Below are 26,614 nucleotides of genomic sequence, written 5' to 3'. Positions count from 1 at the left end.
CACAGGCTGATAGCATCCATGCCATGCCGCATTGCGGCAGTCATTGCTGCAAAAGGGGCCCAAACCAAGTACTGAGTACATATGCATCCTTATACTTTGCAGAGGTCCGATATTGTTCTATTTCCAATCCTTGTGTTATTGATGTCATGTAATATTCTAATTTTCTGAGATTGTGAATTTGGGGTTTTCATAAGCTGTACGCCATAATCATCACAATTATACCAAAGTAAGGCTTGACATCTCTCGCTTTGCATGTAATGCGTCTATCTCATATATTGGTTTCATCTTTTGAGTTGCCTTACTGACATAAATGAACATTTGCACGATATTCTAATTTTTTGAGTTTCACCTGTACATGATGAGCACCAGTGCTACATGTAGTTGTCCTCTGCTGGTTGTCAGTAGATTGTTGGATCCTTTCTAGCCTGGGGGTCACATCCTCTAGTAACTTGTTGACGTTGTTCTGGTTGTGAATGTCCATTTACTTTCCTTCAGAGGAGTGGTTGCCATTTTCTTTTCCAGTGGGTCATATTTAGCATGACCCCTTGTCTATGACCTTCCCATCACTGGTGACCTTATATTCCCAACAACTGAACATATAGAAGTTTAAACCTAACTCTTAGTATACATCCTCTGAGGATGTATTTGTAAAACAGTGTTTTGTTGAATTAATCTCATTTTAAGACCATACAGTATTAATTTAACTTTTTAAAAGACCCTAATCCCTAATTTGATAAAAGCAGCATATTCCAACTCTGAATTACCTGCAAGTTACCCGTACTCATCTTAATATAGCTTTTCACTTGTGAATAATCATAAGTTTAGGAACTACAGAAAACTTTTCATAATAATATTAACAGCTTAGATCCAGCAAATGCATCAGGCCCAAATTGTATAGTCAAGAGATATTTGATTTGCATATATAGCCATTGAGCAGTGTTAGTCTAAATTGTTTTTGCAAAAAATCAGTTATTTTGAAAAACTTATTAACAATAAGTTGGTCTAAAGCATTAATACCTTTGTTTTCTTTCATGAACTCTTTTGCCAGCAATTTTAAATATTTTGTCAGCATTTTAAAAGGGAGATTATCCCATAATGTAAATTGCTCATGGGAATTCAGATCAAATTTAAATATTCTGTCCAATATATTCTAAATAAGTCTCACAGCTTTTAATGCAGGAAAAACAACTCAAGTATGACTAAAACTCCAAGACTCTTATAATTTAATTTAGCTTATTTAACCATTGCAGATACTGTAAAATGGCTATAGCAGGTGGGTATAAGTTACAGCTGGAAGGTGTGGTCTTTCAGGCTTTCATATCCTTGGAAAAAGAATCTTCAGTAGGAAACTGGGAAAAATCCAAAAACTGAAGTCTCCTTCATAACCCCTGTATTTCTAAAACCATTGTTAGATAAATTGAACTTTATCAGTTTGTCTCCCTATTAAGAGAACCAGTGAAATGAGCACTGGATTAGTACTAGGATGTTCTTTGTTCTAATTTGTATTAAACCATGGAATTCAGCAATTCTTAGGCCAGCCATTATGCTTGTGTTCATATACAGGTAGTCCTTGCTTAACGATCATTCATTCAGCCACCATTCAAAGTTACGATGGCACTGAACAAATAGTATATACAATTGGTCCTCGAAGTTATGGCCGTTGCAGTGCCCCCATGGTCACATGATCAAAATTTGGGTGCTTGGCAGCCTGCTCACATTTATGACCACAGGGTGCACTTCAGCTCCCCCCACCCACCTATCTCACCCCATCTCTGCACTTTTGGCTGCCTTGCACTCTGCTGCCCTGCCACGTCCTGCTACCCTCAACTGATCTTCACTGTCTTCTTTCTTCTGCTGCTGACAAGGTGTGCTTGGCCTGGCCTTTCATGAGGCAGTTGCTGGAGGGAGTGCAGGGTGGCAGTGGCGGCGGAGTGCAGGGTGGCGAAAAGGTCAGAGGTTGGGGGGGAGATAGGCAGGTGGGGGGAGTTAAAGTGGAAATGAGCATGGCAGGGCAGGAGAAGCTTGAGATCCTCACCTAATGACAGTGTGGTCCTGGCCTAATGACTGCAACCGGGACTACCGGAACTGCCATTGCTAACTGGTGCAGTTACATGATATTTCACCTAACAACTGCTTCACTTAGTGATGGAAATTCTGGTTCCAGTTAAAGTAGCTAAGTGAGGACTACTTGTATTTTCCTAAGCCATTATGTGTGTCGATTAATTTTGGTTTAAAATGATGTGTGGACCTTTTCCCAACAAAAGCAGTAGCTTTTGTCTACGTTCAGGCACAGAAACAGGACTATGATTTAAAAAAAGTATCTTCACATCTGCTTTTTGTTTTGATTTGGAGGTAAGCTTGGTGTTTGTCTTATATCCAGCTTTTTGAAGTCTGAGAGTGTTCCTTGTAAATGGACTTCAGCTCCAAGAATTCTCAGCAAATCTATACCTTTGAAGGGTGTCTAAATTGAGAAGGGTGCCTATAACAATAACATTTAGGGAATGATTTTGTTTTCTGCATCTTTGAAACACCGATGCTGATGATTTTGAGTTAATATTTGGGATCTGAGCAAAAGTCAACAGGAATAATTGAGATAATCAAACATTTCTTTTTTATATTTACATCATATTTTGTATAGCTGTAGCTCTGCTAAATCTCTGCAGGGGCTGTCTCACTGCCTTTATTTATTTATTTATTTATTTATTTATTTATTTATTTGATTGATTGATTGATTTCTCCACTGAATATTATTGAATGGGATGCCAAAAGAAGACTCCAGATAAATGTCTTAGAAAGGTGCTTTGTAAGAAATATTCATGTAATTAAACCAGCATTTCCTACTCTAGCAATCCTGTTATATAATTTCCTTACTGTTCTTAATTTGATGAAGTGACTCTTAAATTTCATATATGATGTTTCAGAAGTGCCAGAAATCAAGATGCCTTGGTGAGGCATGGATTGTGGAAAAAAAATCTGTAACATGAACAGGTCTATTTTGAATCATAATTGGCTAGATTCACACATCACACTAACTATAATTTGTTTTTACTTGGCAAATTTTGTAAATCCAGCAATTGTATAATGGCATTAGTATAATTTCAACTAGAAAGTGTTTGTTCTACCCACCATCTGTGAATGCAGAATGAAAAGAAAAGATTGAACTCTGAGTTTGGTAGAAATGTAGTCACAAAATATTCATTTTGAATACATGTCCATCTCCAGGACCAGATGAATTGCATCCCAAGGTATTGAAAAAACTTGCTGATGATGTAGCTGAACCATAATACAGTGGAACCTCAGTTTACGAACTTAATTCGTTCCGTGACTCTGGTCGCACCCCAAATTGGTCGCAACCCGAAGCGAATTTCCCCATAAGGTTCAATGTAATTACCGTTAATCCGTTCTGGCGTGGAGGACAGGGAGGAGGCTATTGCTTGGAGGGAGAGTCCCCCTCCCTATGACCACGTGTCAGGGGCGGAAAATGGCCGTGGACCACGTGTCAGGGGCGGAAAAATGGCCGTGGACCACGTGTCAGGGGCGGAAAATGGCCGTGGACCACGTGTCGGGCGGAAAAATGGCCGCAGACCATGTGTCAGGGGCGGAAAAATGGCCGCGGACCACGTGTCAGGGGCGGAAAATGGCCGCGGACCACGTGTCAGGGGTGGAAAAATGGCCGCGGACCCTGTCACGGGAGGGAAAATGGCCACGTATCCTGTTCGTACCCCGAGGTGGAGTTCGCAAACCGAAGCAAAATTTTGCGGCCGGAGCTGGTCGTAACCCGAAAAGTTTGTTAACAGAAGTGTTCGTAACCCGAGGTTCCACTGTATATTGAGAAATTCTGAAGGACAGTTGATGGGTCAGCTGATTGGATGAGAATAAATGTTTCACCTATCTTCAAGGAAGTGGGATTTTTTTCTTTGTAGGTTGTTGGAATGTTGTCAGTCCAGTTTTAATCAAAGCATTCTGTTGCTTTGCTGCAAGAAGGATTTGAGTATTAAGGATCTAGATGACTTTGTGGATCACAAGCTGAACATGAGCTACCAGTGTGATGCAACTACAGTGCAAGCCCCACCCCCCAAAGCAGATGTAGTCTTAGAAATAACAGAAATAAAATGGTCAAGCAAGGGAAGTCATTTTTCTTCTGTATTCTGCATTGATCAAATTGAACCTAGGACAGTGTGTCCAGTAATGGGCACCAGATTTTAGGAAGGACATTGACAAAGGAGAGCATGGCCAGAAGAAAACAATCAGCATGATAAGAGGTCTGGAAGGAAAAGCTATAAGAAATAGTAGAAGGTGTTAGCTATGTTTAGCCTACAGAAGTCTGTATGTGACATGATACCTGTCCTCACATACCTGTTGAGCTGTCATGTAGAAGATGGGACAAGAAATAGTGGGGTTAAATAACAAGGAAGTATATTTTGGTGGGATATCAGAAAAGAAATCCTAATGATAACAGCAACAGTGGAATGCAATGCAATGCCTTGGGAGGTGGTGGAAGCTCTTCTTCTGGAGGTGTTTAAACAGAAGCTGGATGGCCATCTGTTGGAGATGGAGTAGTAGTGGATTCCTGCCCTAAACAGGTGGCTGGGCCAGTTTATGTTTTAGAGTTCCTTCCAACCCTTACTTATTATGATTTACAGGTAGTCCTTGCTTAACAATGGTGATTGGGACCAGCCTTTCCATTGCTAAGTGATGCAGTTGTAAAGTGCAACATCATGTGACTGCATTGCTTAGCGACAGCAATCCCGGCAGTCCCTGTTGCCATCATTAAGCAAAAATCGCAAGTCATTAAGCGAGGACCTCATGTGACTGTGACCTGCAACTTCCTGCCGGCTTCCCACAAGCAAAATCAATGGGGAAGTTGGCTGGAAGTTACAAGTCTCAGGTGGCTCAGAAGCATGCCAGAGGGTGGGTGAGTACTATAGACTGAGGTGGGGGGATGCTGCGGCGAGTGCACGCGGGCTGGGGAGGGGGTGTTGTGCCGCATGAGTGCGCACAGGCTGGGGAGGGAGTGCTGTGGTGCAAGCATGCTATGGAGTATGAGATCCTTGGAAGGGATCCTCAGGAGACAAAGTGGCAGGAGCGACTTGCAACCTTCCTTGCCAACTTCCCCATTGATTTTGCTTGTGGGAAGCTGGCAGGAAAGGTCTTAAATGGCGATCACGTGACCGCAGGACACTGCAGCTGGCGTAAGTGTGAGCTGGTTGCCACGCACCCAGATTGCGATCCTGCCCGGGTGCTGCAACAGCTGGAACTTTGAGGACTGATCATAAGTACCATTCCTTCAGCATTGCTGCAACTTTGAATGGTCACTGAACGAGTGGTCGTTAACCTAGGACTACCTGCAACAGAATATCCCATGACATTTTAATTATCATACCACTAAAGTATAGACTGAAAGACATGTTTACAGTTCATGCAAAAGATTAGGCACCTCTGATCAAATTATATGTTTCCCTAAATGAACAGAAGTGCTACATGGTGCCAAGTTAAATACAATATCTTTCTCCACGTTTGAGTGCATACTTTCTATTTATGTGCAGTTGTTTATGCCTTCAAAATTAACAACAGTGAACAGTGGGCTTGGGGGGAGGGTGTCAAAGATGATGGAAAATCAAATATTTTACCAGCCAGAGAAAAGCCAGTTGCTAGCCTGTCTCACAGAGGGAAAATTTGCCACCAATAAATTAGGAAGTAGGCAGGGGATAGAAGAAGAACACTGTACATATATATTGTATCAACTTTATCAAATGCATACATACCTATGTAGAAAACACACTGTACAATATTAAGTAGAGAGAAAAAAATTCTGTCACTCTGCAGTTTAGAATCTCAAGTGACTGCTCTTATCTCAAATGGGTAGCAGAAGAGGGGAATAATAGAATAAGGTATTCTCTCTGTAAATTAGGCTTGCAAAGCTTTGCTGGGAAATCAAAATAGATGTTGTCTACATAATAAAGATGAAAAATTCTGAAATAGTGTGTTGTACTGAGATTGTCTCCTGACAATCCATAGAAAGTCTGGTCCGTGTGTGACAGTAAACTGTAATGGCTGCATTCATACATCATACAAAGCCAGAAACCAGTCAACCACATGATAGCTTAGTAAGATAAGTGAACGGAAACTGTGATATTTTTGACTTGATCTCTTTGATTTAACAGATTCTTGAATCTTCTTTTGGGTTATTAAACTCTTCACACCTATCTTTGAAATAGTGTTAATGTTTCTTATGAAGGATCTCGTATTCTGATTCTTGTAATGATGTTCTTGATAGTCCAGGTTTCAGCTGTAGAGGTATACACACCATCAGAGCTCGCTGTGGAGAATGGGACTGAGGCAAAGCTTCCATGCACTTTTACATCCACAGAAGTGATCAGCAGTTCAGCTTCTGTAACCTGGAGCTTCCAAGGCGAGGGATCATCATCTTCTGTCTCGGTAAGATGTTGTTTGCAAAAGAAAATTCAATCTCACTAAGAAGCCTTATTAATTCTTGCTTACTTTCTCTATTGCTAAAAGCCTGACTGTTCCCTGTTGGTTAAGATATTAACTGTATTTTGCTCCAAAATTGATTGCCACCAAAAACCCTGTTTAGATGAGGAAATACTTTAACCCATTTCACATGCTTGGTTAGGTATCTTCTTATCTTAATGATAGGACAGTAATAAACTGATACAATAATAAAATCTTGTAGTAGTAACAGTTTAGTAGAGTTCAGCAAAAGAAAAAGGGAATTGAGGAAAGTGAGGCAGAGCGAGATACCCTGAGCGCTTGAAATTAGTCTAAAACCTCCTTTTGTGACATTATATATTAGATGCTTCTTTGACCTTTCAATAGGTTTAAAACCAGCTTTCCAGGCTTTCAGATAGAGTATTATCCTGGCAATTCTTGCATAGGTTTTGAAATTCATATATTGTTTGAGCTAGGTTTTGAAGAAATTTAGCAGATTTGTTAAGACAATAGGGGAAAGCAGGTTTTTAACACAGCATAATTTTTGTGTTCTTGATTACAGTTCTTCTATTATTCCAATGGAAAGGCATATCCTGGGAAGAGCACACAATTTAATGACAGAAGCAGCTGGGCTGGAGACCTTAACAAGAAAGATGCATCAATCAATATAGCAAACATGCGATTTCAGGACAATGGCACTTATACCTGTGATGTTAAAAACCCTCCAGATATAGTTGTTACACCAGGAAAAATCAAAGTCAGGGTTGTGGAGAAAGGTACAGTAATGTTTGGACGGAATGAGGAATTAATTAATGAGTGATGGAGGGGTTCTGCATATGTTGTATTCTTTCTCTAAAATTTTTGTAGATAGTCCTCAACTTATAACCCCAACTGGGAACAGAATTTCAGTCACTAAGCAATGCAGTCATAAAGTGAGATGTCACATGACCTCATCACTTAGCGATTGCAATCCTGGCAATTCCCCTTGCTGTCGTTAAGTGACTTTTACCTGTCGTTAGCCGAGGACCCATCCCAATCCAAGCCATTCCGGACTTGGTCCCTCCCAGCCCCAAGCCTCAATAAGGTAAGGGACTGCCTCTAACTCTCCCCATCCACCTGTTCCCCCCATCTCTGCCCTTTTGGCCACCCTGCACCCTGCCTTGGGGGTGGCAAGCAGCCCCCAAACCATAGTGCAGTACAAACCTGCAGCCACCCCTGGAAGCCTCAGCCACCCCAGCGGCCAGGAAGTGCCAACAAGTGTTAGCAAGCATTCGTTTGCCCAGCTGCCTTCTCTCCCAGTTCCCTGCATCAACCTTTTGTGCCCAGCCATAGCGGCTGGGAAGTGTTAGCAAGCATTTGCTTGCTCAGCTGCCTTTGCTGTCTCCTTTTCAAACACAGCTTCTCCTGCAGACATTTCCTCTACATGGCTCCCCGAGCCTTTGGAGAGCTGCCCTCTCTTTCTAAAGGCCCTGCGAAGACAGCACAGCTCTCTGAAGGCTCAGGGAGCCACACAGAGGAAATGTTCACAGGAGAAGCTGTTTCTGAAAAGAAGACAGCAAAGGCAATTGAGTGAACAAATGCTTGCTGATGCTTGTGGATCCTTCCTAGCCACTGCAGCTGGGAGTAAAAGGTGAAAGGTTGGTGTGGGAAACTGGGAGAGAAGGCAGCTGGGTGAACTTGCTGGCTCTTGCTGGAGTGGGCTGGGGTGGCTGAGGCTTCCAGGGGTGGCTGCAGCTTCATGCTGCACTGCAGCTCAGGAGCTTCTTACAGCCCCAGAGCTGCACAGTTCTGGGGCTGCTTGCCACCCCACAAGGCAGGGAGCAGGGGGCTAAAAGGGCATAGATGAGGGGAGGATAGGGGTGGGGGGAGTTGAAGCACCCTTGCGGTTGTCAGTGTGGGTGGGCTGCCAAGCACCCACATTTTGATCGCTTGACCATGGGGGCACTGCAACAGCCATAACTTCGGGCACCAGTCGTAAGTCACTTTTTTCAACGAGTTCGTAACTTTGAACGATTGCTGAACAAATGGTTATAAGTTAAGGATTACCTGTATGTAACAAATAATTCACTGAAGCAAGTACTTGTTTGGCCATTCTGCTGCATTTTATTTAATTATTTTATTATGAACAGTGGAGTGGAAATTTCACCAGCATTTTATTGTATTAAAGATTATGGGATAACTCAGTAAAGAAGTTAATGGCAAAAGCCAAAGTTCTGTGTTCATCTGTGATTTTTGGAATAAATTACAAATACACTTTCAGTTCCAATATATCTTAAATTTACATTTAAATAAATATAGAATAGTCTTTTCAAAAGCCAGATTAAATGTGTTCCCATCAAATGTGCTATAATGTATGGTACATTTCAGAAGAATTGCATTTCTCAAAGTTTTTGTCCTTGTACTGGTATTAACCATTGTATTTTGAATTTTACAAGAGTCTTTAGCAGAATATTATTAGGTGTATTTTAAAATCAAGACCAGGAAAAGATATTCCTGAACATGTTAACATTTTACTCAGAGACAAAAATCTTAAAATTATAGCAGCAACAGCCAAATTTTTAACTATGGCTATAAAGCAAAGTCTTTAGTAACACATCAATAGTTTTGAATTTTAAATGTTTTATGTAATATTTATCAATTATTTTATTTGTTAAACTGTTTTATCTAATGCCAAATTTTAGATTATATTTGTACTTTGCTATTTGAGTCTTTTGGCTGTAAATAAAACTATATATAAATTTACCAAGGAAAACCAACAAACTTGAGAGGGTCTAAATGATTGCTTTATTTGAAAGATGAGTCACTGGACTCTGCACAAGATGTGGAGAGTCGCAAAGTAAAATTAGAAGGCTCTTATATAGCAAAAACATCTTCACAAAAAAGATACATGGACAATAGGGATTGGGTTTACATAAAGGACATCATTTTGCAACTCATAAGGGAGGAATATGCTTCATGCTGTTCTCTGGTATACCTAAACTTGTTTTCTTGTATACCTAGCTATCTGCAAACTCCGGTTAGCTAGCAGCAGGAGCTAGCAAGCTGTCAGTTTGAAAATCATTCCTAATTTCATTCCTAAGGAGAAGTCTTAAACATTCTGCTACAAGAACTAATTACTTTCACCACAAAAGTAGGACACTTATTTTGCCCATTTAAATAGCTAGTGAATAACAAAATATAAAACACCCTTTTCTGATAAAAGTCTACAAAGCCCTGCCCCAAAAAGTTACACATTCTCTAGAATAGCTTCTCCCCATTTGGTGCCTTCCAGATAAGTTGGGTTGCAATTTCCACCATCTCAGCCAGAATTTACACAGAATAATTTTCTGTGTAAATGAGATTCAGAAACAAAAAGTAAGATGACATTCTCAGCAGTTCTGAGTGACAACAGTGGGATGCTGTGATAGTTATTAGATTTATTTCAGATAGTGGAAGAAGGCAGAAAAGGATCAGACTTCCTTGACTTGACACAAACTGATAGGTAAGACAGGTAAAAATAAAATGATGAGCATATTCAAATACATCTTGGACTTTTAAAAAGTGGATTTTTATAAACTGAGAGCAATGATAAGTAGGGCTCCATTGTAAGAGAAGCTAATGGGAAGACAAACTTAAGATAGGTGGGAGCTCCTAAGAAAAGAAATTAAAACAATTATATTGAGGAAGAAGAAATAGGAGATAGCAGAAATGTGGTTATATAAAGGCTTAGTGAAGATCTGAAAACAGGGACACAGAAAGGGGGCGGAAAGAAAAGGTAACCAACTAACAGTATTGATAGGTAATCCAGAACAGTAGATATGATGACACAAAAGATAAACACAAAATAACCTGGGTTTGGTGAAAGATGTTAACAGTGCTAAAAAGGGCTTCATTCAGTAGGTTCAAAAGAAAAGGAAAAGAATCACTATACTAGTTGCTCAGTGATGACAGCAGACTGCCAACAGGTAAAAGAAAAGTAAACTTCTATATTGTCTGTCTTCTCCAAGCAGAAGGCATGTGTTCCACCAGACAGTTTGAAAAAGAAAATGAAAAGGATAGGACTGAGCTTGTGAATGATAAGAAACTTAATCATGAAATATCTATAACTTTCCAAGGCCAGATGAATTGCATGTGGGGTGTTGAAGGAGCATCTTCTGATCTGGCCAAACCTTAATATATTATTCTGAAGAAATCCTGGACAATGGGTGAGGTTGCAGACAGCTGGGAAAGGCAGATACCCCATCTTAAAATGGATGGGGTGGGGTGGAGACAGAATCCAGAGAACCGCAGACAAGTCATTCTGACATTAAAAAAATGGGAAGAGTCTAGAGCAGATCATAAATAAATTGTTTTCTAGGTGGTACAAGGTCAGTCTGGTAATTGTCAGAAGGCCACATGAATGGTAACATGAATTTGTCAAGAACAAATTTTGTCAGTAATGATTAATTATTCCTTAATCTGGAATAAGATTAGTTTGATTTGTAACTAATTAGTAAATTATAGAAATACTACAAATAGAACATAACTTTATTTTAATAAAACCTTTTACAAAGTACCTTATGGCCTTCTGATTAGCAAGCTAGTGTGAGGATGATATAACAATTCAATGTATATATAGCTGGCTTGAAAATCATGCTCAAAGAACATTTGTCAGTGGCTCCGCCTCAGAGTGGAATAGATATCAGTTGGAGTAAAATGAGATGTAGTCTTGGGCCCTGTACAATTGAATCTTTTTATTAATGGCTTGGATGAAGAGATGGAAGAAATAGTTATTAAATCCGCAGGTGATACAAAATAAAGTACAATATCTTAGAAGGCAAAAATAAAATTCAAAATTACCATGATAGGTGAGAGAAATAGGCTAAGCGAATTAAATTTGTCAGAGACAAATAAAGTTCTTTAAAAAAAAACAAATCAAATGCACAAGAATGGAGTTGGGGATGTATGGTGGTAATAATGTGAAAACATAATACTTGATTACCAACTTAATAGGAGTTGGCTGTTAGTTTTTTCTGAAAGATAAAGGTAGGATGCATCCTGTATAGCATATCAGTGGGTTTCACTTCATGTTTAATAGGAGTAAAAATTATACTGCTGATAAAATAGATACATCCATAACTGATATATTAAAAATTCTAACAGAATAATGTGTGACCAGTTTTAACAAGGAGTAAGATAACTGAAATGAAAGTTTTTTCTCTCCTCAGGTAACTTGTCTGTATTTCCTCTTCCCCTTGTGTTAGGGGTAACCAGTGTTGGCATTCTAGTTTTAGTTTTGCTCATCATGCTTATTGTGTGTGTTGTGAACAGAAAGAAGAATTCCAAAAAGCATTATTCTGGGTAAGGTACTCCACTTGTTTCTTTAGATATGTGGGGGTGGGAGTGGGGTGGGAAATATGAGGAGTTTGGAACATGAATTGTTCATTTATATTTTGTTGGATTAAATTAACTGGAACCACTAGAAATCCCATCCCTTTATGCCTATAAATTATCAATGTCATTGTGCACATATGTATCTCCTTTTAACGAGCCCAGGTCCATTAAGTTTCTTTGCCCTTCCTGGAAGGTAGCATAAAATTGCCCCCTTGTAGCTTTCAGGATAAAGAGACTGTCCTCATTGTCAGGCTACATTTTGGATGGCACAACTTGTTTTCTAAGTTTGGGGTATGGCTGCCAGTTCCTTTTACAACAGTCTGCTTGCCAGAGCTTTCCAATCCTGGCTTTGGGAAAACTGCCCTTCTGCTATTTTCACTGGCTTTATCATCTGCATGACTTCTTTTGGTTCATATTGCGCTCATGATGCCTCCTTTAATTTGGCTTTGAGGAACTTCTATTAGAAAATATCTTCAAGGTGGGTTATATGCCATGAAATATTTGTTGATGGGCTCCTTTGAACTGGTGGTGGGACTTACCTACTTTGTTTTATCACTTAACTCCAACAGAAATGCAGCCCTGTGCACAGAAAACTGTACACATAACAATTCTTTGAGGATCAGTCATTTCACAGCCTGACTTCTTCCTGCTTTTGTAGATCCAGTAAATGTTATTCATACAGCGCTAAAAAGTCAGTTTGTAATGGATGTACTTAATTGGAACCTTCTCTGTGCCTTCTTTTTAGCTGCAGAGTTTAGAAAGGGCTGCAGTAGAGGTCAGTGGTAAGGTTGAATGAGTGCAGTGAAATTGGCTGTATAAGCTCTGGGTTCATTGTGGAAAGCTTAATTTCCTTTGTGCATGTGCTATTTCCATAACACTTGAAGGTAGCTTATACTGATCTGCACCCAAGGGTGCCAAATCTTAATATTAGTAATCAATGTTTTGACCAGTATATTACTCCTGAAAGTTATTTAACGGTTTGAGACCATAATATCTTTGTATAAAACAATTGTACTTTTGTGGTTGTCTCCTAGCAAACATTATTAACATTGATTTCATTGACTGTACTGTGTTTCTGATGGTTACTAAGTGGTGGGATGTCTATTGCAGTAATTACAGATAAGAGTGTATGTATGTTTATATATATATATATATATATATATATATATATATATGTATGTATGTGTGTGTGTGTGTGTATATATATATATATATATATATATATATATATATACACACGCACACATGTGTGTGTATATGATACATGTCTAATTTCTAAATAAAACTAACACTAGAACTGCAACTGATTGAGATGGGTGGTGGTGGGAACCCTTGCATGGCAGTATCACAACTTCTATTCTTTCTTTGATTTTTTTCCCCTATTACTACTTTGGTATGCTGGGATTGGATCCTGCTTTTATCTTCCTTTCCTTACAGAGATCCTGATATAGATGCAAGACTGGGAATGTAACAGGGCTGGGTCATCTCTTCCAGTCCCACTATATATCATGGTAACTAATCATGCTGGTAGTTCTTTGGTACTTCATGTGCATATGTATATATATTTCTGCCTCCCTTGCTGACTATCATGCTAACATACCTCCATCACTTATGCTGAAATTCTGTTTTGTGGACTGTTGGTGAAGGGGCAGCACATCTCATCTACTGTTTGAATTTTGTTGTCTCATTTCTTCACTTGTGGCAACAAGGCTATGTACCTTCAGAAGCAGCTAATTCAGATGCATGAATTAATATATTTGGACTTTTTACACTATGAGGAGAAAAAAAATCAGATTGTTGTCAGTAAAAATAAAAGCACCTGAAAATTCCTTATGCACAAACTGTGAATTCAGTATTATTAATTGGTTCAGTGCAGTGTTGCACATTCTCTTAGAGCAGGTTCCAGATGCTTATTTGTCCTTTGATTATTGTGTGCTGGGGTTTGGTCTCAATATGAAATGAAGCCCATTTACTGGTAGATAAGTACGTTTGCTCAGTACTGTGTTTCTGTGTAACTCTTCATATCTCATGTCTGCTTTTTGAATGTTCAGTATTTATGTTTGATAAATGATTAGCAGAGAGCTGCATTCTGCTTAATACCATTGTCAACTTGTCATGACCCATGTATGCTTGCACATGCTATGTATAGTGGTGCTTAAAAGTTTGTGAACCTTTTTAAAATATTTCTGCATAAACATGATCTAAAATATGATTTGTTCTCCACACAAGTCCTAAAACTAAATAAAGAGAACCCAGTTAAACAAATGAGTCAAAAACATTGTACTTGTTCATTTATTCATTGAGGAAAATTATCCAAAGCTACATATTTGTATGTGGCAAAAGTATGTGAACCTCTAGGATTATCAGTTCATTTGAAGGGGAAATCAGAGTCAGGTATTTTAATCAATGGGATGATAATCAGCTGTGAGTGTGCAAGATCCTGCCTTATTTAAAGAACAGAATTCTGGGTATTCGCAATCAAAGTCTGATCTTCACAACACAGGTATGTGGAAGTGTGTCATGGCTCGAACAAAGGAGATTTCTGAGGACCTCCGAAAAACAGTTGTTGATGCTCACCAGGCTGGAAAAGGTTATAGAACTATTTTGAAAGAATTTGGACTCTAGCAGTCCACTGTCAGGCAGATTGTGTACAAATGGAAGCATTTGAACATCATTGTTACTCTCCCCAGGAATGGTCAACCAACCAAGATTACACCAAGACCAAGGTGTGTAATACTCCAGGAGGTCTCAAAGAAGTCCAGGGTAACATCTAAGGAACTAAAGATCTCTCTTGCATTGGCGAATGTCAGTGTTCATGAGGCCACCATCAGGAGAATATTGAACAACAATGGTGTGCATGGTAGGGTTACAGGAAGAAAGCCACTACTCCTCAAAAAGAACATTGCTGCTAGTCTACAGTTTGCAAAAGACCACAGGGATGAACCAGAAGGCTATTGGGAGAATGTTCTGTAGACAGATGAGACCAAAATAGACCTTTTAAGCTTGAATGGAAAGTGTTATGTTTGATGAGAGGCAAACACTGCGTTCCAGCATAAGAATGTTATGCCATCTGTGAAACATAGGGGTGGCAGTATCATGGTTTGGGCCTGTTTTGCTGTCTCTGGACCAGGACGGCTTGCCATCATTGATGGAATTATGAATTCTGAATTGTACCAGCAAATTCTATAGGAAAATGTCAGTATTTGTCTGTGAACTGAAGCTCAAGAGAAAGTGGGTCATGCAGCAAGACAATGACCCAAAGCATACAAGTTGTACCACCAAAGAATGTAAAGCAGAAGAAAGTTAATGTCTTAGAATGGCCAAGTCAAAGTCCTAACCTTAATCCTATAGAAATGTTATGGAAGGACCTGAAATGGGCAGTTCATGCAAGGAAGCCTACCAGCATCCCTGAGTGGCAGCTATTCTGTAAGAAGGAATGGACTAAAATTCCTCCACGCCAATGTGCAGTACTGATCAACAGTTATTGGAAATGTTTAGTTGCAGTTATTGCTTTCCAAGAGGGGCGCACTAGTTACTGAAAGCAAAGGTTCACATACCTTTGCCACAAATATGTAGCTTTGGATCATTTTCCTCAATAACAAATACAGGAACAAATAAAATGTTTTTGACTCATTTGTTTAACTGGGTTCTCTTTATCAAGTTTCAGGATATGTGGGGAGAACAAATAATGTTTTAAGTCATATGGATGCAGAAATATTGAAAATTCGAAAGGGTTCACAAACTTTTAAGCACCACTGTGTATGCTATATAGGAAGAAAAACAATCTAGGTTAGATTTCCTCAATATAATGACTACAGATACTTGAGCTACAGTTTCCATCGTCAACTATTGACCAAAACATTTGGAAATCTTATGTTATGGAAAGCTGATATTATGGAAAAGGTTAATTGAGTTTGATTATACTCCTGTTTTTAGAACAAAGCTAGGTATTTCTCCTAGCAGCAAATTTTTAAACAAAAAAGCCACTTCCAGGTGACCTAGTTACTGTCCATCCTATATGATCCAGTAGACTTAGCAGGCTCTGGGTCCCATTGTTTAAGTGTTGTCAACTCATGAGACCCAGGAAGTGACCCTTCTCTACTGTAACACCTGCCCTCTGAGATGAAATCCTTTCAGAAATTCATACTGGCCCTACCCTGATATTATTTAGATGAGCTCTTAAGATCTGGCTCTTTTCTCAGGACTGGGGCTACAGTGAGTGGTAGGCCCCTTGTGAGTTGTTGATTTGTGAGATGGTGGTGGTTATCTCCAGACGTTCTTTTTGTATTTTGCAGTGTGTGGATTGTTTGATTTAAATGTTATATATTGTACACCACACAGAATCACAATGGAATTGGGTGGCTTATAAATTTAATAAACTCTAAATTAAAATACATTAGATGAAGATGGCAGGGGAAGTTAATCCTTTATATGCTTATGAGTTTCTTTTCCTAACCTGTAGCAGAATGACTTTCTTCTTTGTATGTGAGGGGGAAAGAAATACAGTGGTACCTCGGGATACGAACGCCTCTACCAACAAACTTTTTGGGTTACAACCAGCTCCGGCCGCAAAAATTTACCTCGATGTGCAAACTCCGCCTCGGGGTACGGTCATTTTTACGCCCTGACATGTGGACCGTGGCCATTTTTACGCCCCTGACACGTGGTCCGTGGCCATTTTCCTGCCCTGCCGCGTGGCGCCCGGCTATTTTCCCGCCCTGCCGCATGGCGTCCGGCCGTTTTCCCACCCCTGACGCATGGTCCGCGGACGCCAGAACGGATTAACGGTAATTACATTGAACCTTATGGGAAAATTTGCTTCGGGGTGCAACCAAATTCGGAGGGCAGAACGGATTAACCGGATTTACATTGAACCCTATGGGGAAATTTGCGTCGGGTTACGACCAACTCGGGATACGCCCAGAGTCACGGAACGGATTAAGTTCGTATCCCGAGGTACCACTGTATAGGCATGACTGACCTGAACAGGTATAAAGCAAGGATGTATGAGTTGTCTGTCATTCACTGGGGTCACTCTTTGGCCTAAGTTGCCACATCATCTTGCCATCACTTGCCTTTGTTTTTGTTTTGTCTTGTGTTTGCCTCTTGAACATTGTTCTGCAAAATCTGCTCTCCCACCTCATCAGCTGCAGTACCTCTGAGAGCTTGGTGTCTCCAGTTAAGCAGGCTCCACGGAAGTCCCCCTCCGACACAGAGGGTTTGGTAAACAGCGTGCCCATCCGATCGCATCAGGTAAATGGTATCATACTCTGACTCAGAGATTATCTAGTGGCTGGAAAGGTGGTGTCTGTGTTAAGGGGAAGAAGAGAAGCTTCATCCCTGAAACACACACACACAGAAAAATATCTAGAAAAAAGTCCTGCTCTAATGAAGCCTATGGTGGGGAATGTAGTTATCTTGTGGCCATCATTTTTGTGATATACTTACTGTCTTTGGCAATGTTAAACTATGGTAGAGCCATTAATCTTAATAAATGACAGGTTCCTATAGTGAGATAAATTATTACACGAAGATAGTCTACCTTCATGTAGGTCTTTAGTCTTAGAGATGTGATTTGTATAAATCTAGAGGACTGAGTAAGTAGCTCTTACACAGTAGCTTCTCGATTTCTTTCAGCTGTACCGTAATTATATCCCTTTAGGAATATTGAGTATTTAATGTTTTATATTTATATAGTTCCTTAGGCATCATTGTTTTGCCACCAGTGTTGGGCCAGTGCTAAATACTGCTTAGGAGTGTTACATGGAAACAGTCCGAGAGGCTTTGGAATCAGACGTGGCAGTGAGATAGTGTATGCTGACTTGACATGGGGAAATAACAGGTCTCTCTTTTTTTCCAGAGTGAATATTTTTTGTTGGATGGAAAAAAATAATAGAAAGAAATCAGTCTCTAAACTGTACTTATCTGAAAAGATTTGAGTTTTTCAAATCTGTTCAAAATTGCATATCTCAGTAGAAAGTCATAGACTTTATGATGAGGTTGAGATGCTTAAGCAAGGAATAAAATCTTATGAAAGAGAGCACAAAACATTTGTGAAGTTGCCTTTGAAAAAATGAGAATTGTAAATGTACATGTAGATTACTTAGTGACAGCTTGATGTTATAATGTAAACTTAGCTAAGATATGTTCTATTTCACTTACACAGTTCCACATGTTATTTTCAGTGGTTGCAGTTGACTGTTAACAGTCTTGACAATAAGTCCAGAAATTAATTGGCAAGAATTTTTTTTTACTAACTGCTAGAGTTTAGTGGGGGAGGGAAGAGAAGATAGTATTTGTATGCTGAGTTCAGAAGGAATGTTGTCAGTCATTTGCTTACATGCAGTTCCTTGTCAGTTACGATTACCAGATGACTAAGTACCTAAATATAGACCTGGATTATGAACTCCTTAAAAGGAATAATGTTATTGATGAAAGTGTTGATTTGCTTTGCTGCCTGACAAACAGGTATTAACTGTTGCATGAAGTTGACTTAGGTCTGGAGACTATTCTTTGTATTTTACAATGTAGTTGTAATAGTAGTGAATTAGTGGTAGTAAAAGTACATTTTTGTACTGAGTAGTAACTAAGTACAATATAAATGTAGAATAAAAACAGTTGCAGTACTATAACATGCTATGTGAGAAGTGCAGACTGTGAAGAAGGAACTTTATTGTGCATTTGTTGATTTAGAGAAAGCTTATGATAAAGTGACTACATGTGTATTACGGAATTCAGTGAAAAAGATACAGAGGTTTGAACTTTTTTAGAGATTGTTTCCAACACAATTTAAAAACTGTGTGTGTTGCTCTGTGTCTTATTTCCCAGTGACGGCTTGCATTTGAACACCTTCTGAGAACATTGTATGAATACAACAGTGCATTCAGCCAGGCATGTTACAGTAGGGCTGTCATAACTAGGCTGCAAAAATGTAGACAAGTACTACATGGCAACCTACAGTTAATGATTTATTTAACTGCTGCCAACTTGAGGTTCTCTGGATTTTTGTAGCCTATATGGTAGCCCAATCTTACAGACTATTTTTATGTTACTTTAACAGAGATAAAGAAGAAGCTGTAATAATCAAAAGAAGTAGAAATAATTTTTTTCCTAATGTCAGCAAAGACTCTAGTGCCTAATTAGTGTGTCAGGTTACTGTTGACTTATTTGGGAAATTTGGAATCAAGTACTTTCTTGTGGGGCCTTTAAAAGTATATTAGAATGTGTAGCTTTTATCCCTTGGCTTCTACCTTTTTTCCTATACTGAAAATGCTACTAGATATTCTGACAATGTTTTAAAACACATCATATTTAGAATTGGGACACTGCTGTTATATAATAACTTTGTTTTCAGGCAATCATCTTCATGGGCAGCAGAATATAACTTTTTGTAGGTATGTGTATTGCTGTTGTTAGAATAATGAGGGGGGTTAAATAGAAAAAGATATTGAACAAGGCAGGGGGAATTAAAAATTTCACAGCTTAATGCTTTACTTTTAAAGTAACAGCTTGTGCATTACCTACCCACAGTTTGATGGGATCCTACTATCTTCCTAAATATTTACTCCTAATGTTGATTGACATTGCCTGTTCTGAAAGCAGAAGCTTGTTGCCAGGGGTTGGATTTCATATGGCATGTGTGGAAACAGCCTTGATAGGTTCATTCCATCTTTAGCTTGGCTCATCAGGTTTGCTTTCACTCTTGTCCTTATCAATAAATTCATCTGAATCATAATTTCTCACAATTATGCATGTTTGACTGGTACACAGTATTCATTCTCCTTTTCCTTTATCTGGCTATAGAATGCTTGATCATTTCGAATGTGATAATTATCCATGTTCTCTGATTTCTAGGTCTAATAGTGACCTGATTGGTTATCTGGATTCCTATATGCATAATGGATAAAAACTGGGATATAGTCTTCTAACTATATCCCAGTTATGTACTATTCCAGTCAGTGGTTCTGAATGCTGAACTCTGATTTTTTCTGAGAAGCAAATAAAATACTATGTCAGCAATATAACTTTCTACTTGAAACTTTTCAGGCAATGCATATATGCTTCCTTTTTTCCTAAAACACAGTTATCCTTTGCATACTGTGCCATGCTTACACTGTTCTCTGAGATACATATATCTGGCCACATTTACTAATTGCCTAAACTGAGATATAAAGAGTATTTTAAAATGATTGACACTGCCCTTTCCAATGAAGAACTCTTCCAGATTACTACTTTTGCAGCAAATTAATTACTACTTATGCTAACTGTGATTACAGCTGGAAATTCCTGCAAGAGACCATGATGTTCCTCTGATCAACTCCTCTTGTTAGAAAATAGTTACTGTATTTTTCCGACTATAAGACGATACTTTTTTCTAAAATCCTTACGCTAAAAATTGAAGGGCGTCTTATTCAAGGAAGTCAGCCGAGGAGAGAACCGCGCAGTTGCAAAACTGCCCATACTTTGTCTCTGCAAAGAGGCTTCCTCCTATTGCTAGCCTTCAATCACGAGTGAAATAGTTTGAGTCTGCAAACAGACTTCCTCCAATCACGAGCCTTATGTAACTGATGTCAGCTGATGCTGAACAAACCAATTGGAGGAAGTCTGTTTGCAGAGACAAGCTATCGGCAGTTTTACTCGTGATTGAATGTAATCAGTTATGCAAAAGAGCATGGAAATAGAGCTGCAGAGAGACGGTTTGGACCTCCTCCCACTAAGTGTATCAGGTAAATGTTAACTAATTACTAAATAAAAATGTGTTCTGCACTATCTTTAAAATATTGATTTCTTAATTTTGGGTTGGAAAAGTGGGGGTCGTCTTGTACATGGGGGCGTCTTATTGATGGAAAAATACAGTATATGAATCCCCTACAGTATTTATAGAAGTTAGAAAAGCATGCTCAGTAAGAAGACTTGCACATAAAGGAAACAACTTTTTTTTTTAAAAGATGGCAGTTACTTGTTAGGGAAAAATATGACTGTTTTCCTTTATCATAATTGAGTCTGAAATCAGTAACACATATCTGTAGAATCGAATCTGCTGGTGTGAGAAATATGTAATCTGACATTAAAGAGAAAAAGTCATGACTCATTCAGATGTGTCCTGCAGAAAGTTCTTCTGATGGTATTGAAAACCACTATTTAATTGAGCAGCTACTGAAATATATCTATAGTACATAACATTTCCATCTGTAAAATAAAACTTTCCTCATTCTTCCTGTTTGTTTGCAGTTGAGAAATATCTTAATTCTTCCCAGTTATTTTTTTCTTTGTAAAATGCTTCCTTATCTGCACTGTCAATCCACTAGGCAAAACTCTTTGACTTGGAATGTTAGGTCTTCTGTTTTTTTCTGATATAAGGATTACTCAGAAACTCTAATACTTGGGATGAAGCTCTATATTATCACTTAAAGGTTTGAGGACACTTGTTCTGGAAGATATGGGAAAGAGTTAATGAATATAATTTTGTGCTCTGAATATTGCCAAGAAAGATGCATAGTGCTATTAAATGTAAACGCTTAGAGATTATTCTTCAGCTCCTTGCTGCTTTCTTATTGGTATTCCATATACTTCCTTTTCTCGAGTTATTGCTATCTACAGGAATAAATGTTGCTTGGCAGGTATTCTGTGATGATATAAGTGTGTGGAAAAATGGAATCTTGTGAATGAGCTGACTTAGCAGGGCTGTGAATGCTTGATGTACATTTGAAGTAAAGTTCATTCTCTGCACTGTGCTTTACTGTGTTACCATGCAAACTACAGGTGATCTCATCTCCCTGAAGCATGAAACAATATTTGCTGTGAATTTTATATTAGTTTATTTCAACAGATCGATGGCTACAGGAACAACCCACCTAATTGGTATGATTTCTAAGTAGAACGGGTTTTAAAAAAGGAAATAAATCATAATCCCTTGATTTCTTCTAAATGTTAAGTTTGCATGTAATACTTTCTGAGTTTTCTTTAGCTGCTGATAGATTAATTAAATGTTTATGCCATGTTTATTTTTTCTGTTTTAGGGACCAGTAATTTATGCACAGTTAGATCACTCTGGAGGGCATTACAGTGACAAAATCAACAAATCAGAGTCTGTGGTCTATGCTGATATTCGGAAGAACTGAGGAGATTTCAGCCTATCCAAAGCTTAACAAAAATTCAAACTGGAATCGCTTGAAGGAAATTGACCCAGAGAACTCACATGTGGCCTTTGATGCCTAGACTAAGACCAATGCATGTGCATACAGAGAGAAAGAGATTATATATGTACTGTGTGTAAATAGTCTATTTAATCATACAGAAATGAGAGCAATGTTGCATGTTAAAATGTGATAATAATTCTGCTTATAAATGGTCAATAGTTCATTATATATTTAGGATAAGGGGGAAAAGCAAACATTCATGTTACATCTTTAGGTAATTTGTCTTAATTGTTATATGAAAAAAAACTGGAAATTCTTGGATATTCTAATGGAATTGGTACTTTTTTAATAGCCTCTGTTACTTTTGAAATGGACATGAGAACTGTTTCTGCATGATTCCTTTTCCTTAATTGATGTTTTTGCATCTTTTTACCAGATCTAATTTTTCATACAACTTCTCTTATCTTCTTTCACTCTGGTGTCCTCCTTTTCCATTAGTAATCTTCACCTGCTTTAGTTTCCAACCTACTGGAAACCAAAGTTCTATCTTCAAGGAATTTACAGGCAGTCTCCCACAAACGAACTTTTAGACATACAAAAGTTTTAATAGAGTAATTTGTAATAGGGCAGCATTAACAAAAATCTTGATATGTTTTTATGGCTCTTTTTTTGTTTCAGCAACAAAGATGAAACTTGGTTACCTCTGAGCAAAATAGGGTGCTGATCTTGATGTGCCTTTCTATAAATTTCTTCACCGTGGTCTGCTTCTAAGAGTTACGAGAGGCTGTTGATGTTGCAGTTGCAAAAAGAAATGGCTACAACTTAAAATAATCTTAGTTAGATGGCATTTCATGGAAGGCATAAAATATGATAGGACAGTTTTACTGCCACTAGTTCTTAAATCTCATACAGGTTTACTTTGAAATTGAAATGGCTGTATGCTTCTTTACTGTGGAAAGAACTCTATACCATTGCCTTTCATCTTTATGATGTCATCCATAGCAACTCTGAATCTGCTTTTTCTCCCTCTCCCCCTCCCTCTACCTCAGTGTTTCAGATAGACTGGTGCTATTATTGCTTTTTTTCTGAAGTACCTTACATGTCTACAGTATCTGCTCATATGTTTGCTCAGAGCTTTCTACATCTAAAATATGTTTAAGGTTTCTAAAAAAATGGAGTGGCTTTTTCATTGATACAAGGGCTGGCAAATGCTAAATTGATACTCTGTGCAGCACACAAGGAGTGTTTTCTGTGCAGTGCAGTTGGGTCTCCATATTTGGGGAGGTTATGTGTGAACACTTCCTGCAAAACATGAAATTCTCTGAAAGTTTGTACTCTTGCCCAATAGCCCCAAAACACTTACACAACCATTTACAATTAACCCAAGTACATTTAAATGTGTTTTAAATGTTTGAATTGTGCTTTACAATGAGTAACATTTTAGAACCATGCTTCTGGAAATACTGTATCAAAATTATATTACATACTGTACTGTACTTAAGAACAAGGCATTCACCAGCATACTCACCGCAGAATTCAGTACCCCTCAGTAGTAGGGGTCTCAGAGAAGGGAGAAGAGGCAGGGTAGGCTGATGTTGAGATTTCTGATTCAGGGGGATGAGGAATTTTAGGTGTTAATGTAGAAGTTGTCTTTTCAGAACATTGTGATGGGAAGCTTTGCTTCTTTTGCTTAAACTCATTGAACATGGCTGTGTATGGTGTTAAAATATTCCTTGAACTTCATTGCACAAACCATGTTGTCATCATATTCATAGAAGTCCACAAGGCATTTGGCATCAGTCATTGTGCCAGGTTTTCCAAGTTGAGCTTCTCTTGGCATGGCTCTTTCTCAACCTCATCATCATGGGTTTTTAAAAAAATTTTTTTATCCTGCCTTTATTAGTTTTATAAATAACTAGACTTGTCCTTGAAGTTCCCCAGTGCATTATTTTTTGAAATAGTTACCATGTGTCTTGTAACTAGTTCTGCATATACAACAAAGTCTTTCCTTTCTCTACATAGTATGTTCTGGTAGAAGCAGAACTATTCAGTCGTCAAAATAATGAGCCTGAAGCCCAAGTCTTGTTAATAGATTACATAGTTATGTATCTGTCTGAAATACTTTAAAATTATGTTTCTATTTATGATAACTGGGAGTTGCACTTTCTCTTACTAAATTTTGATTCCAAACTGAAATATAGAAATCTCTCAACTCATGTATGAGCAGTTTTTCTGTGGTGGTGTACTTTTCTATACAGTAAAAGACAAATGCCCTTTCCTATGGTGCTGTATATTTCTATAAGACAGATGGTTTCCAGTTGTTAAAGTTAACTTCCCAAACCTTAGACTTTTTAAGATTTCACTATGTAAATCCATGCCATGCAGCACTGAGCCCTTTTTTTACCTTGTTTCTGCACTTTTAAAAAACTGGAATAATTTTTTATTGTACAAGTCTTCTTTCCTTCTCCATATTCTCATAAGCAGCTTTATATTGTACTATTGTGAATATTTTAATACACTTTTTCCATTAGTGGTCTGTTGTGTGTCTCAGTTTGTCAATCTACTATGGTAGACAATGAAATAATTTGCACTTTATTCACTTCCAGTGGATAGGCAGAATTCAAAGCGGCTGGATTCATATCGTACTAAGCCAGACTAGGCTTTCTTTGTTTTGGGTTAACTCAGTGTAATGACATACAGCACTGAGCAAACTCTGGAACAACACAGTTTGTGTGCCCACTCAGTAAAGGCTAAATGTGGAGTTGGGAGGTAGAAATGAAGGGGATATCCTCCAACTATTTTCATGTTTTCCCAGAAAAGCATGTCATATAGATTGTCACAGCATACCTTCCCTGTGCTGACACAAGAAAAAAGCAGCTGTTTTATCTAGTCTTTAGGGATAGTTCTTCAGTTTTAAAGAGAGGTATTGCTCAGGTTGCATAAGTTGCTAAGGCAATTTGAAAAGTATAGATGCTGCTTGCTTGTAGCTTATGGCACTCCAAATTTTGCAACAGTAACCCCAGCCAGCATGCATGCATGCATGTGTGTATGTACATTCATTCATTCATTGATTCAATTTATATAGCCGCCCTTCTGGGTGGCTAACAAATACCCTTAATAGTGGAGGGTGCTGGGAATTACAGATCTACAACGTCTAAAGGTGCACAGTTCCTATCTTTACACCACTGAACTTGTACTTCTGAGCTCTAAATGGCACTAGTTTTATTCACACCACTGAAAAAGGGAACAGGGATACTAATCTTAAAATATGGGTAAGCAAGAACCTATCTATAGCAACCTCCCTTGTATCCATGAGGTCCCTTAGAGCATTAAATACACATACACACAAGCAGGCAAGAGCAGTTTAAAATGTTGCTTATAGATTATTGCTTTATTCTGAAGTGCTGCTGTCTATCTGAGGAAGGGGGAGAGAAGGGAAAAGAAGCCCAGAAATAAATGAGTATGCCTTACCATGGTGAGAAGCAGCAGCAAGGAGATTGGAGTAAAGAATATGCAACTTAATACACAGGAAGGGATAGTACATGTCTAGAGTAAGCAAAAGTATCAGGGAGTTATGGGTCAAGAAAGCAACAAAGGGAAATGTAAGTGAAGATGGAGGGTCTTGAGAGAGGAATATGGGCTAAAGATGTGGAGTGAGGGAGAACTTTGGGAGCTCAGATCTCTCTTATTTAAAGAACTTAATGGCTGACTATCTCACATAGTAGTCCTAGGCAGCTCATAGCAAAACCAATAAAAATATAAAACTTTATACCCTTCTCACCCTTCCCACCAAGGCACTATAGTAACCCATACTACTAGCCCCCAGCTCAATCCTATCCTAGCCTAATGCTTAAGGAAAAAGCCAGGTCTTCACAGCCTCAAGAAAGACTGAAAGAGTAGCCCCCCCCCCAGATCTCAGGTGGGAGGCTGTTCCAAAGGGCTGGGGCAGCTACTTAGAAAGCATGCCTCCAAGATCCCACTAGGTGGCAAAGTTTGAGGGAAAAGACCTGGAGTGCCCCCACCCTATCTAACCTAGTGGGATGGGCAGATATCCTCAGGGAGTGGCAATCCTACAAATAACCTGGCCCTGTGCCATATAGGGCTTTAAAGGTGATAACCAGCACCTTGAATTGCACTCAGAAAGCAACTGGAAGCCAACGCAGCTCATTCAACAGTGGTATAACGCAGGCACAACTGTGGGACACCCAGAACTGCACGTGTCACCAATATACCTTGTGTGCAGATTTAAAAGCAACCCACTTGAAAATAACTCACTATGAAATGCTTCTTTCATCATTTTCTGTGTATGTATCCACTTATAGTTATTTTAAATTCCAAATGCCTATCGATATTATTTCCTGTGTCTGTCTCTGGGCCCATAATAGTCCCAGGAGCATCCTGGAAAAGTGGAATTTCTCTGGCCATGTAAAAACAAATTATAATATAAACCACAGGTTTCAGCAGGGCACTTGCAGATGTATCTAACAGTTGTTTTTTTTAAAAAAATGATGATCCTCTATCTCCAACAAATTCCTGTATTTTGAAAAAGTGAGTATTCCTAAAATATAGCAAAATATATGGATTCTGCCCTGCCCTCCCCCCAGTATAATCCACAGTGAAACAGATTTACAGTAGTTTGTGCTGTTTGGGCCACTGGAGGAGAAAATATTATT

At 38.7% G+C, this 26,614-nt stretch overlaps 1 protein-coding gene across 4 annotated transcripts in view; it reads left to right on the top strand.

The window, feature by feature from the left end:
- The window catches only part of LOC103056255 (myelin protein zero-like protein 1), a 31,916-nt gene extending 7,443 nt beyond the window's left edge, over positions 1-24,473 (top strand). Inside the window, exons 2-8 of one of the 4 annotated variants that reach the window (XR_015796756.1) lie at positions 6,278-6,438; positions 7,013-7,226; positions 11,740-11,769; positions 12,548-12,577; positions 13,240-13,313; positions 16,950-17,055; positions 21,822-21,853. Coding sequence is in view for 2 of the 4 variants with exons in the window: in XM_007434242.4 (XP_007434304.3) it covers positions 6,278-6,438; positions 7,013-7,226; positions 11,637-11,769; positions 16,950-17,055; positions 21,822-21,923 (716 nt within the window). In the remaining 2 variants the exon portion in view is untranslated. Of the gene's footprint in view, positions 1-6,277; positions 6,439-7,012; positions 7,227-11,636; positions 11,770-12,547; positions 12,578-13,239; positions 13,314-16,949; positions 17,056-21,821 lie in introns of all 4 variants that reach the window. The other 3 variants (XR_015796755.1, XM_007434242.4, XM_088144525.1) reach the window with 3 other exon arrangements.
- Positions 24,474-26,614: the final 2,141 nt, after the last annotated feature.

This window comes from Python bivittatus, unplaced genomic scaffold, assembly GCF_059951505.1.
Source record: "Python bivittatus isolate LINGU-HERP-01145 unplaced genomic scaffold, Pbiv_v1 ctg000350_np1212, whole genome shotgun sequence".
NCBI classification, from domain to species: domain Eukaryota; kingdom Metazoa; phylum Chordata; class Lepidosauria; order Squamata; family Pythonidae; genus Python; species Python bivittatus.
This window is presented reverse-complemented; position numbering and strand designations above follow the sequence as displayed.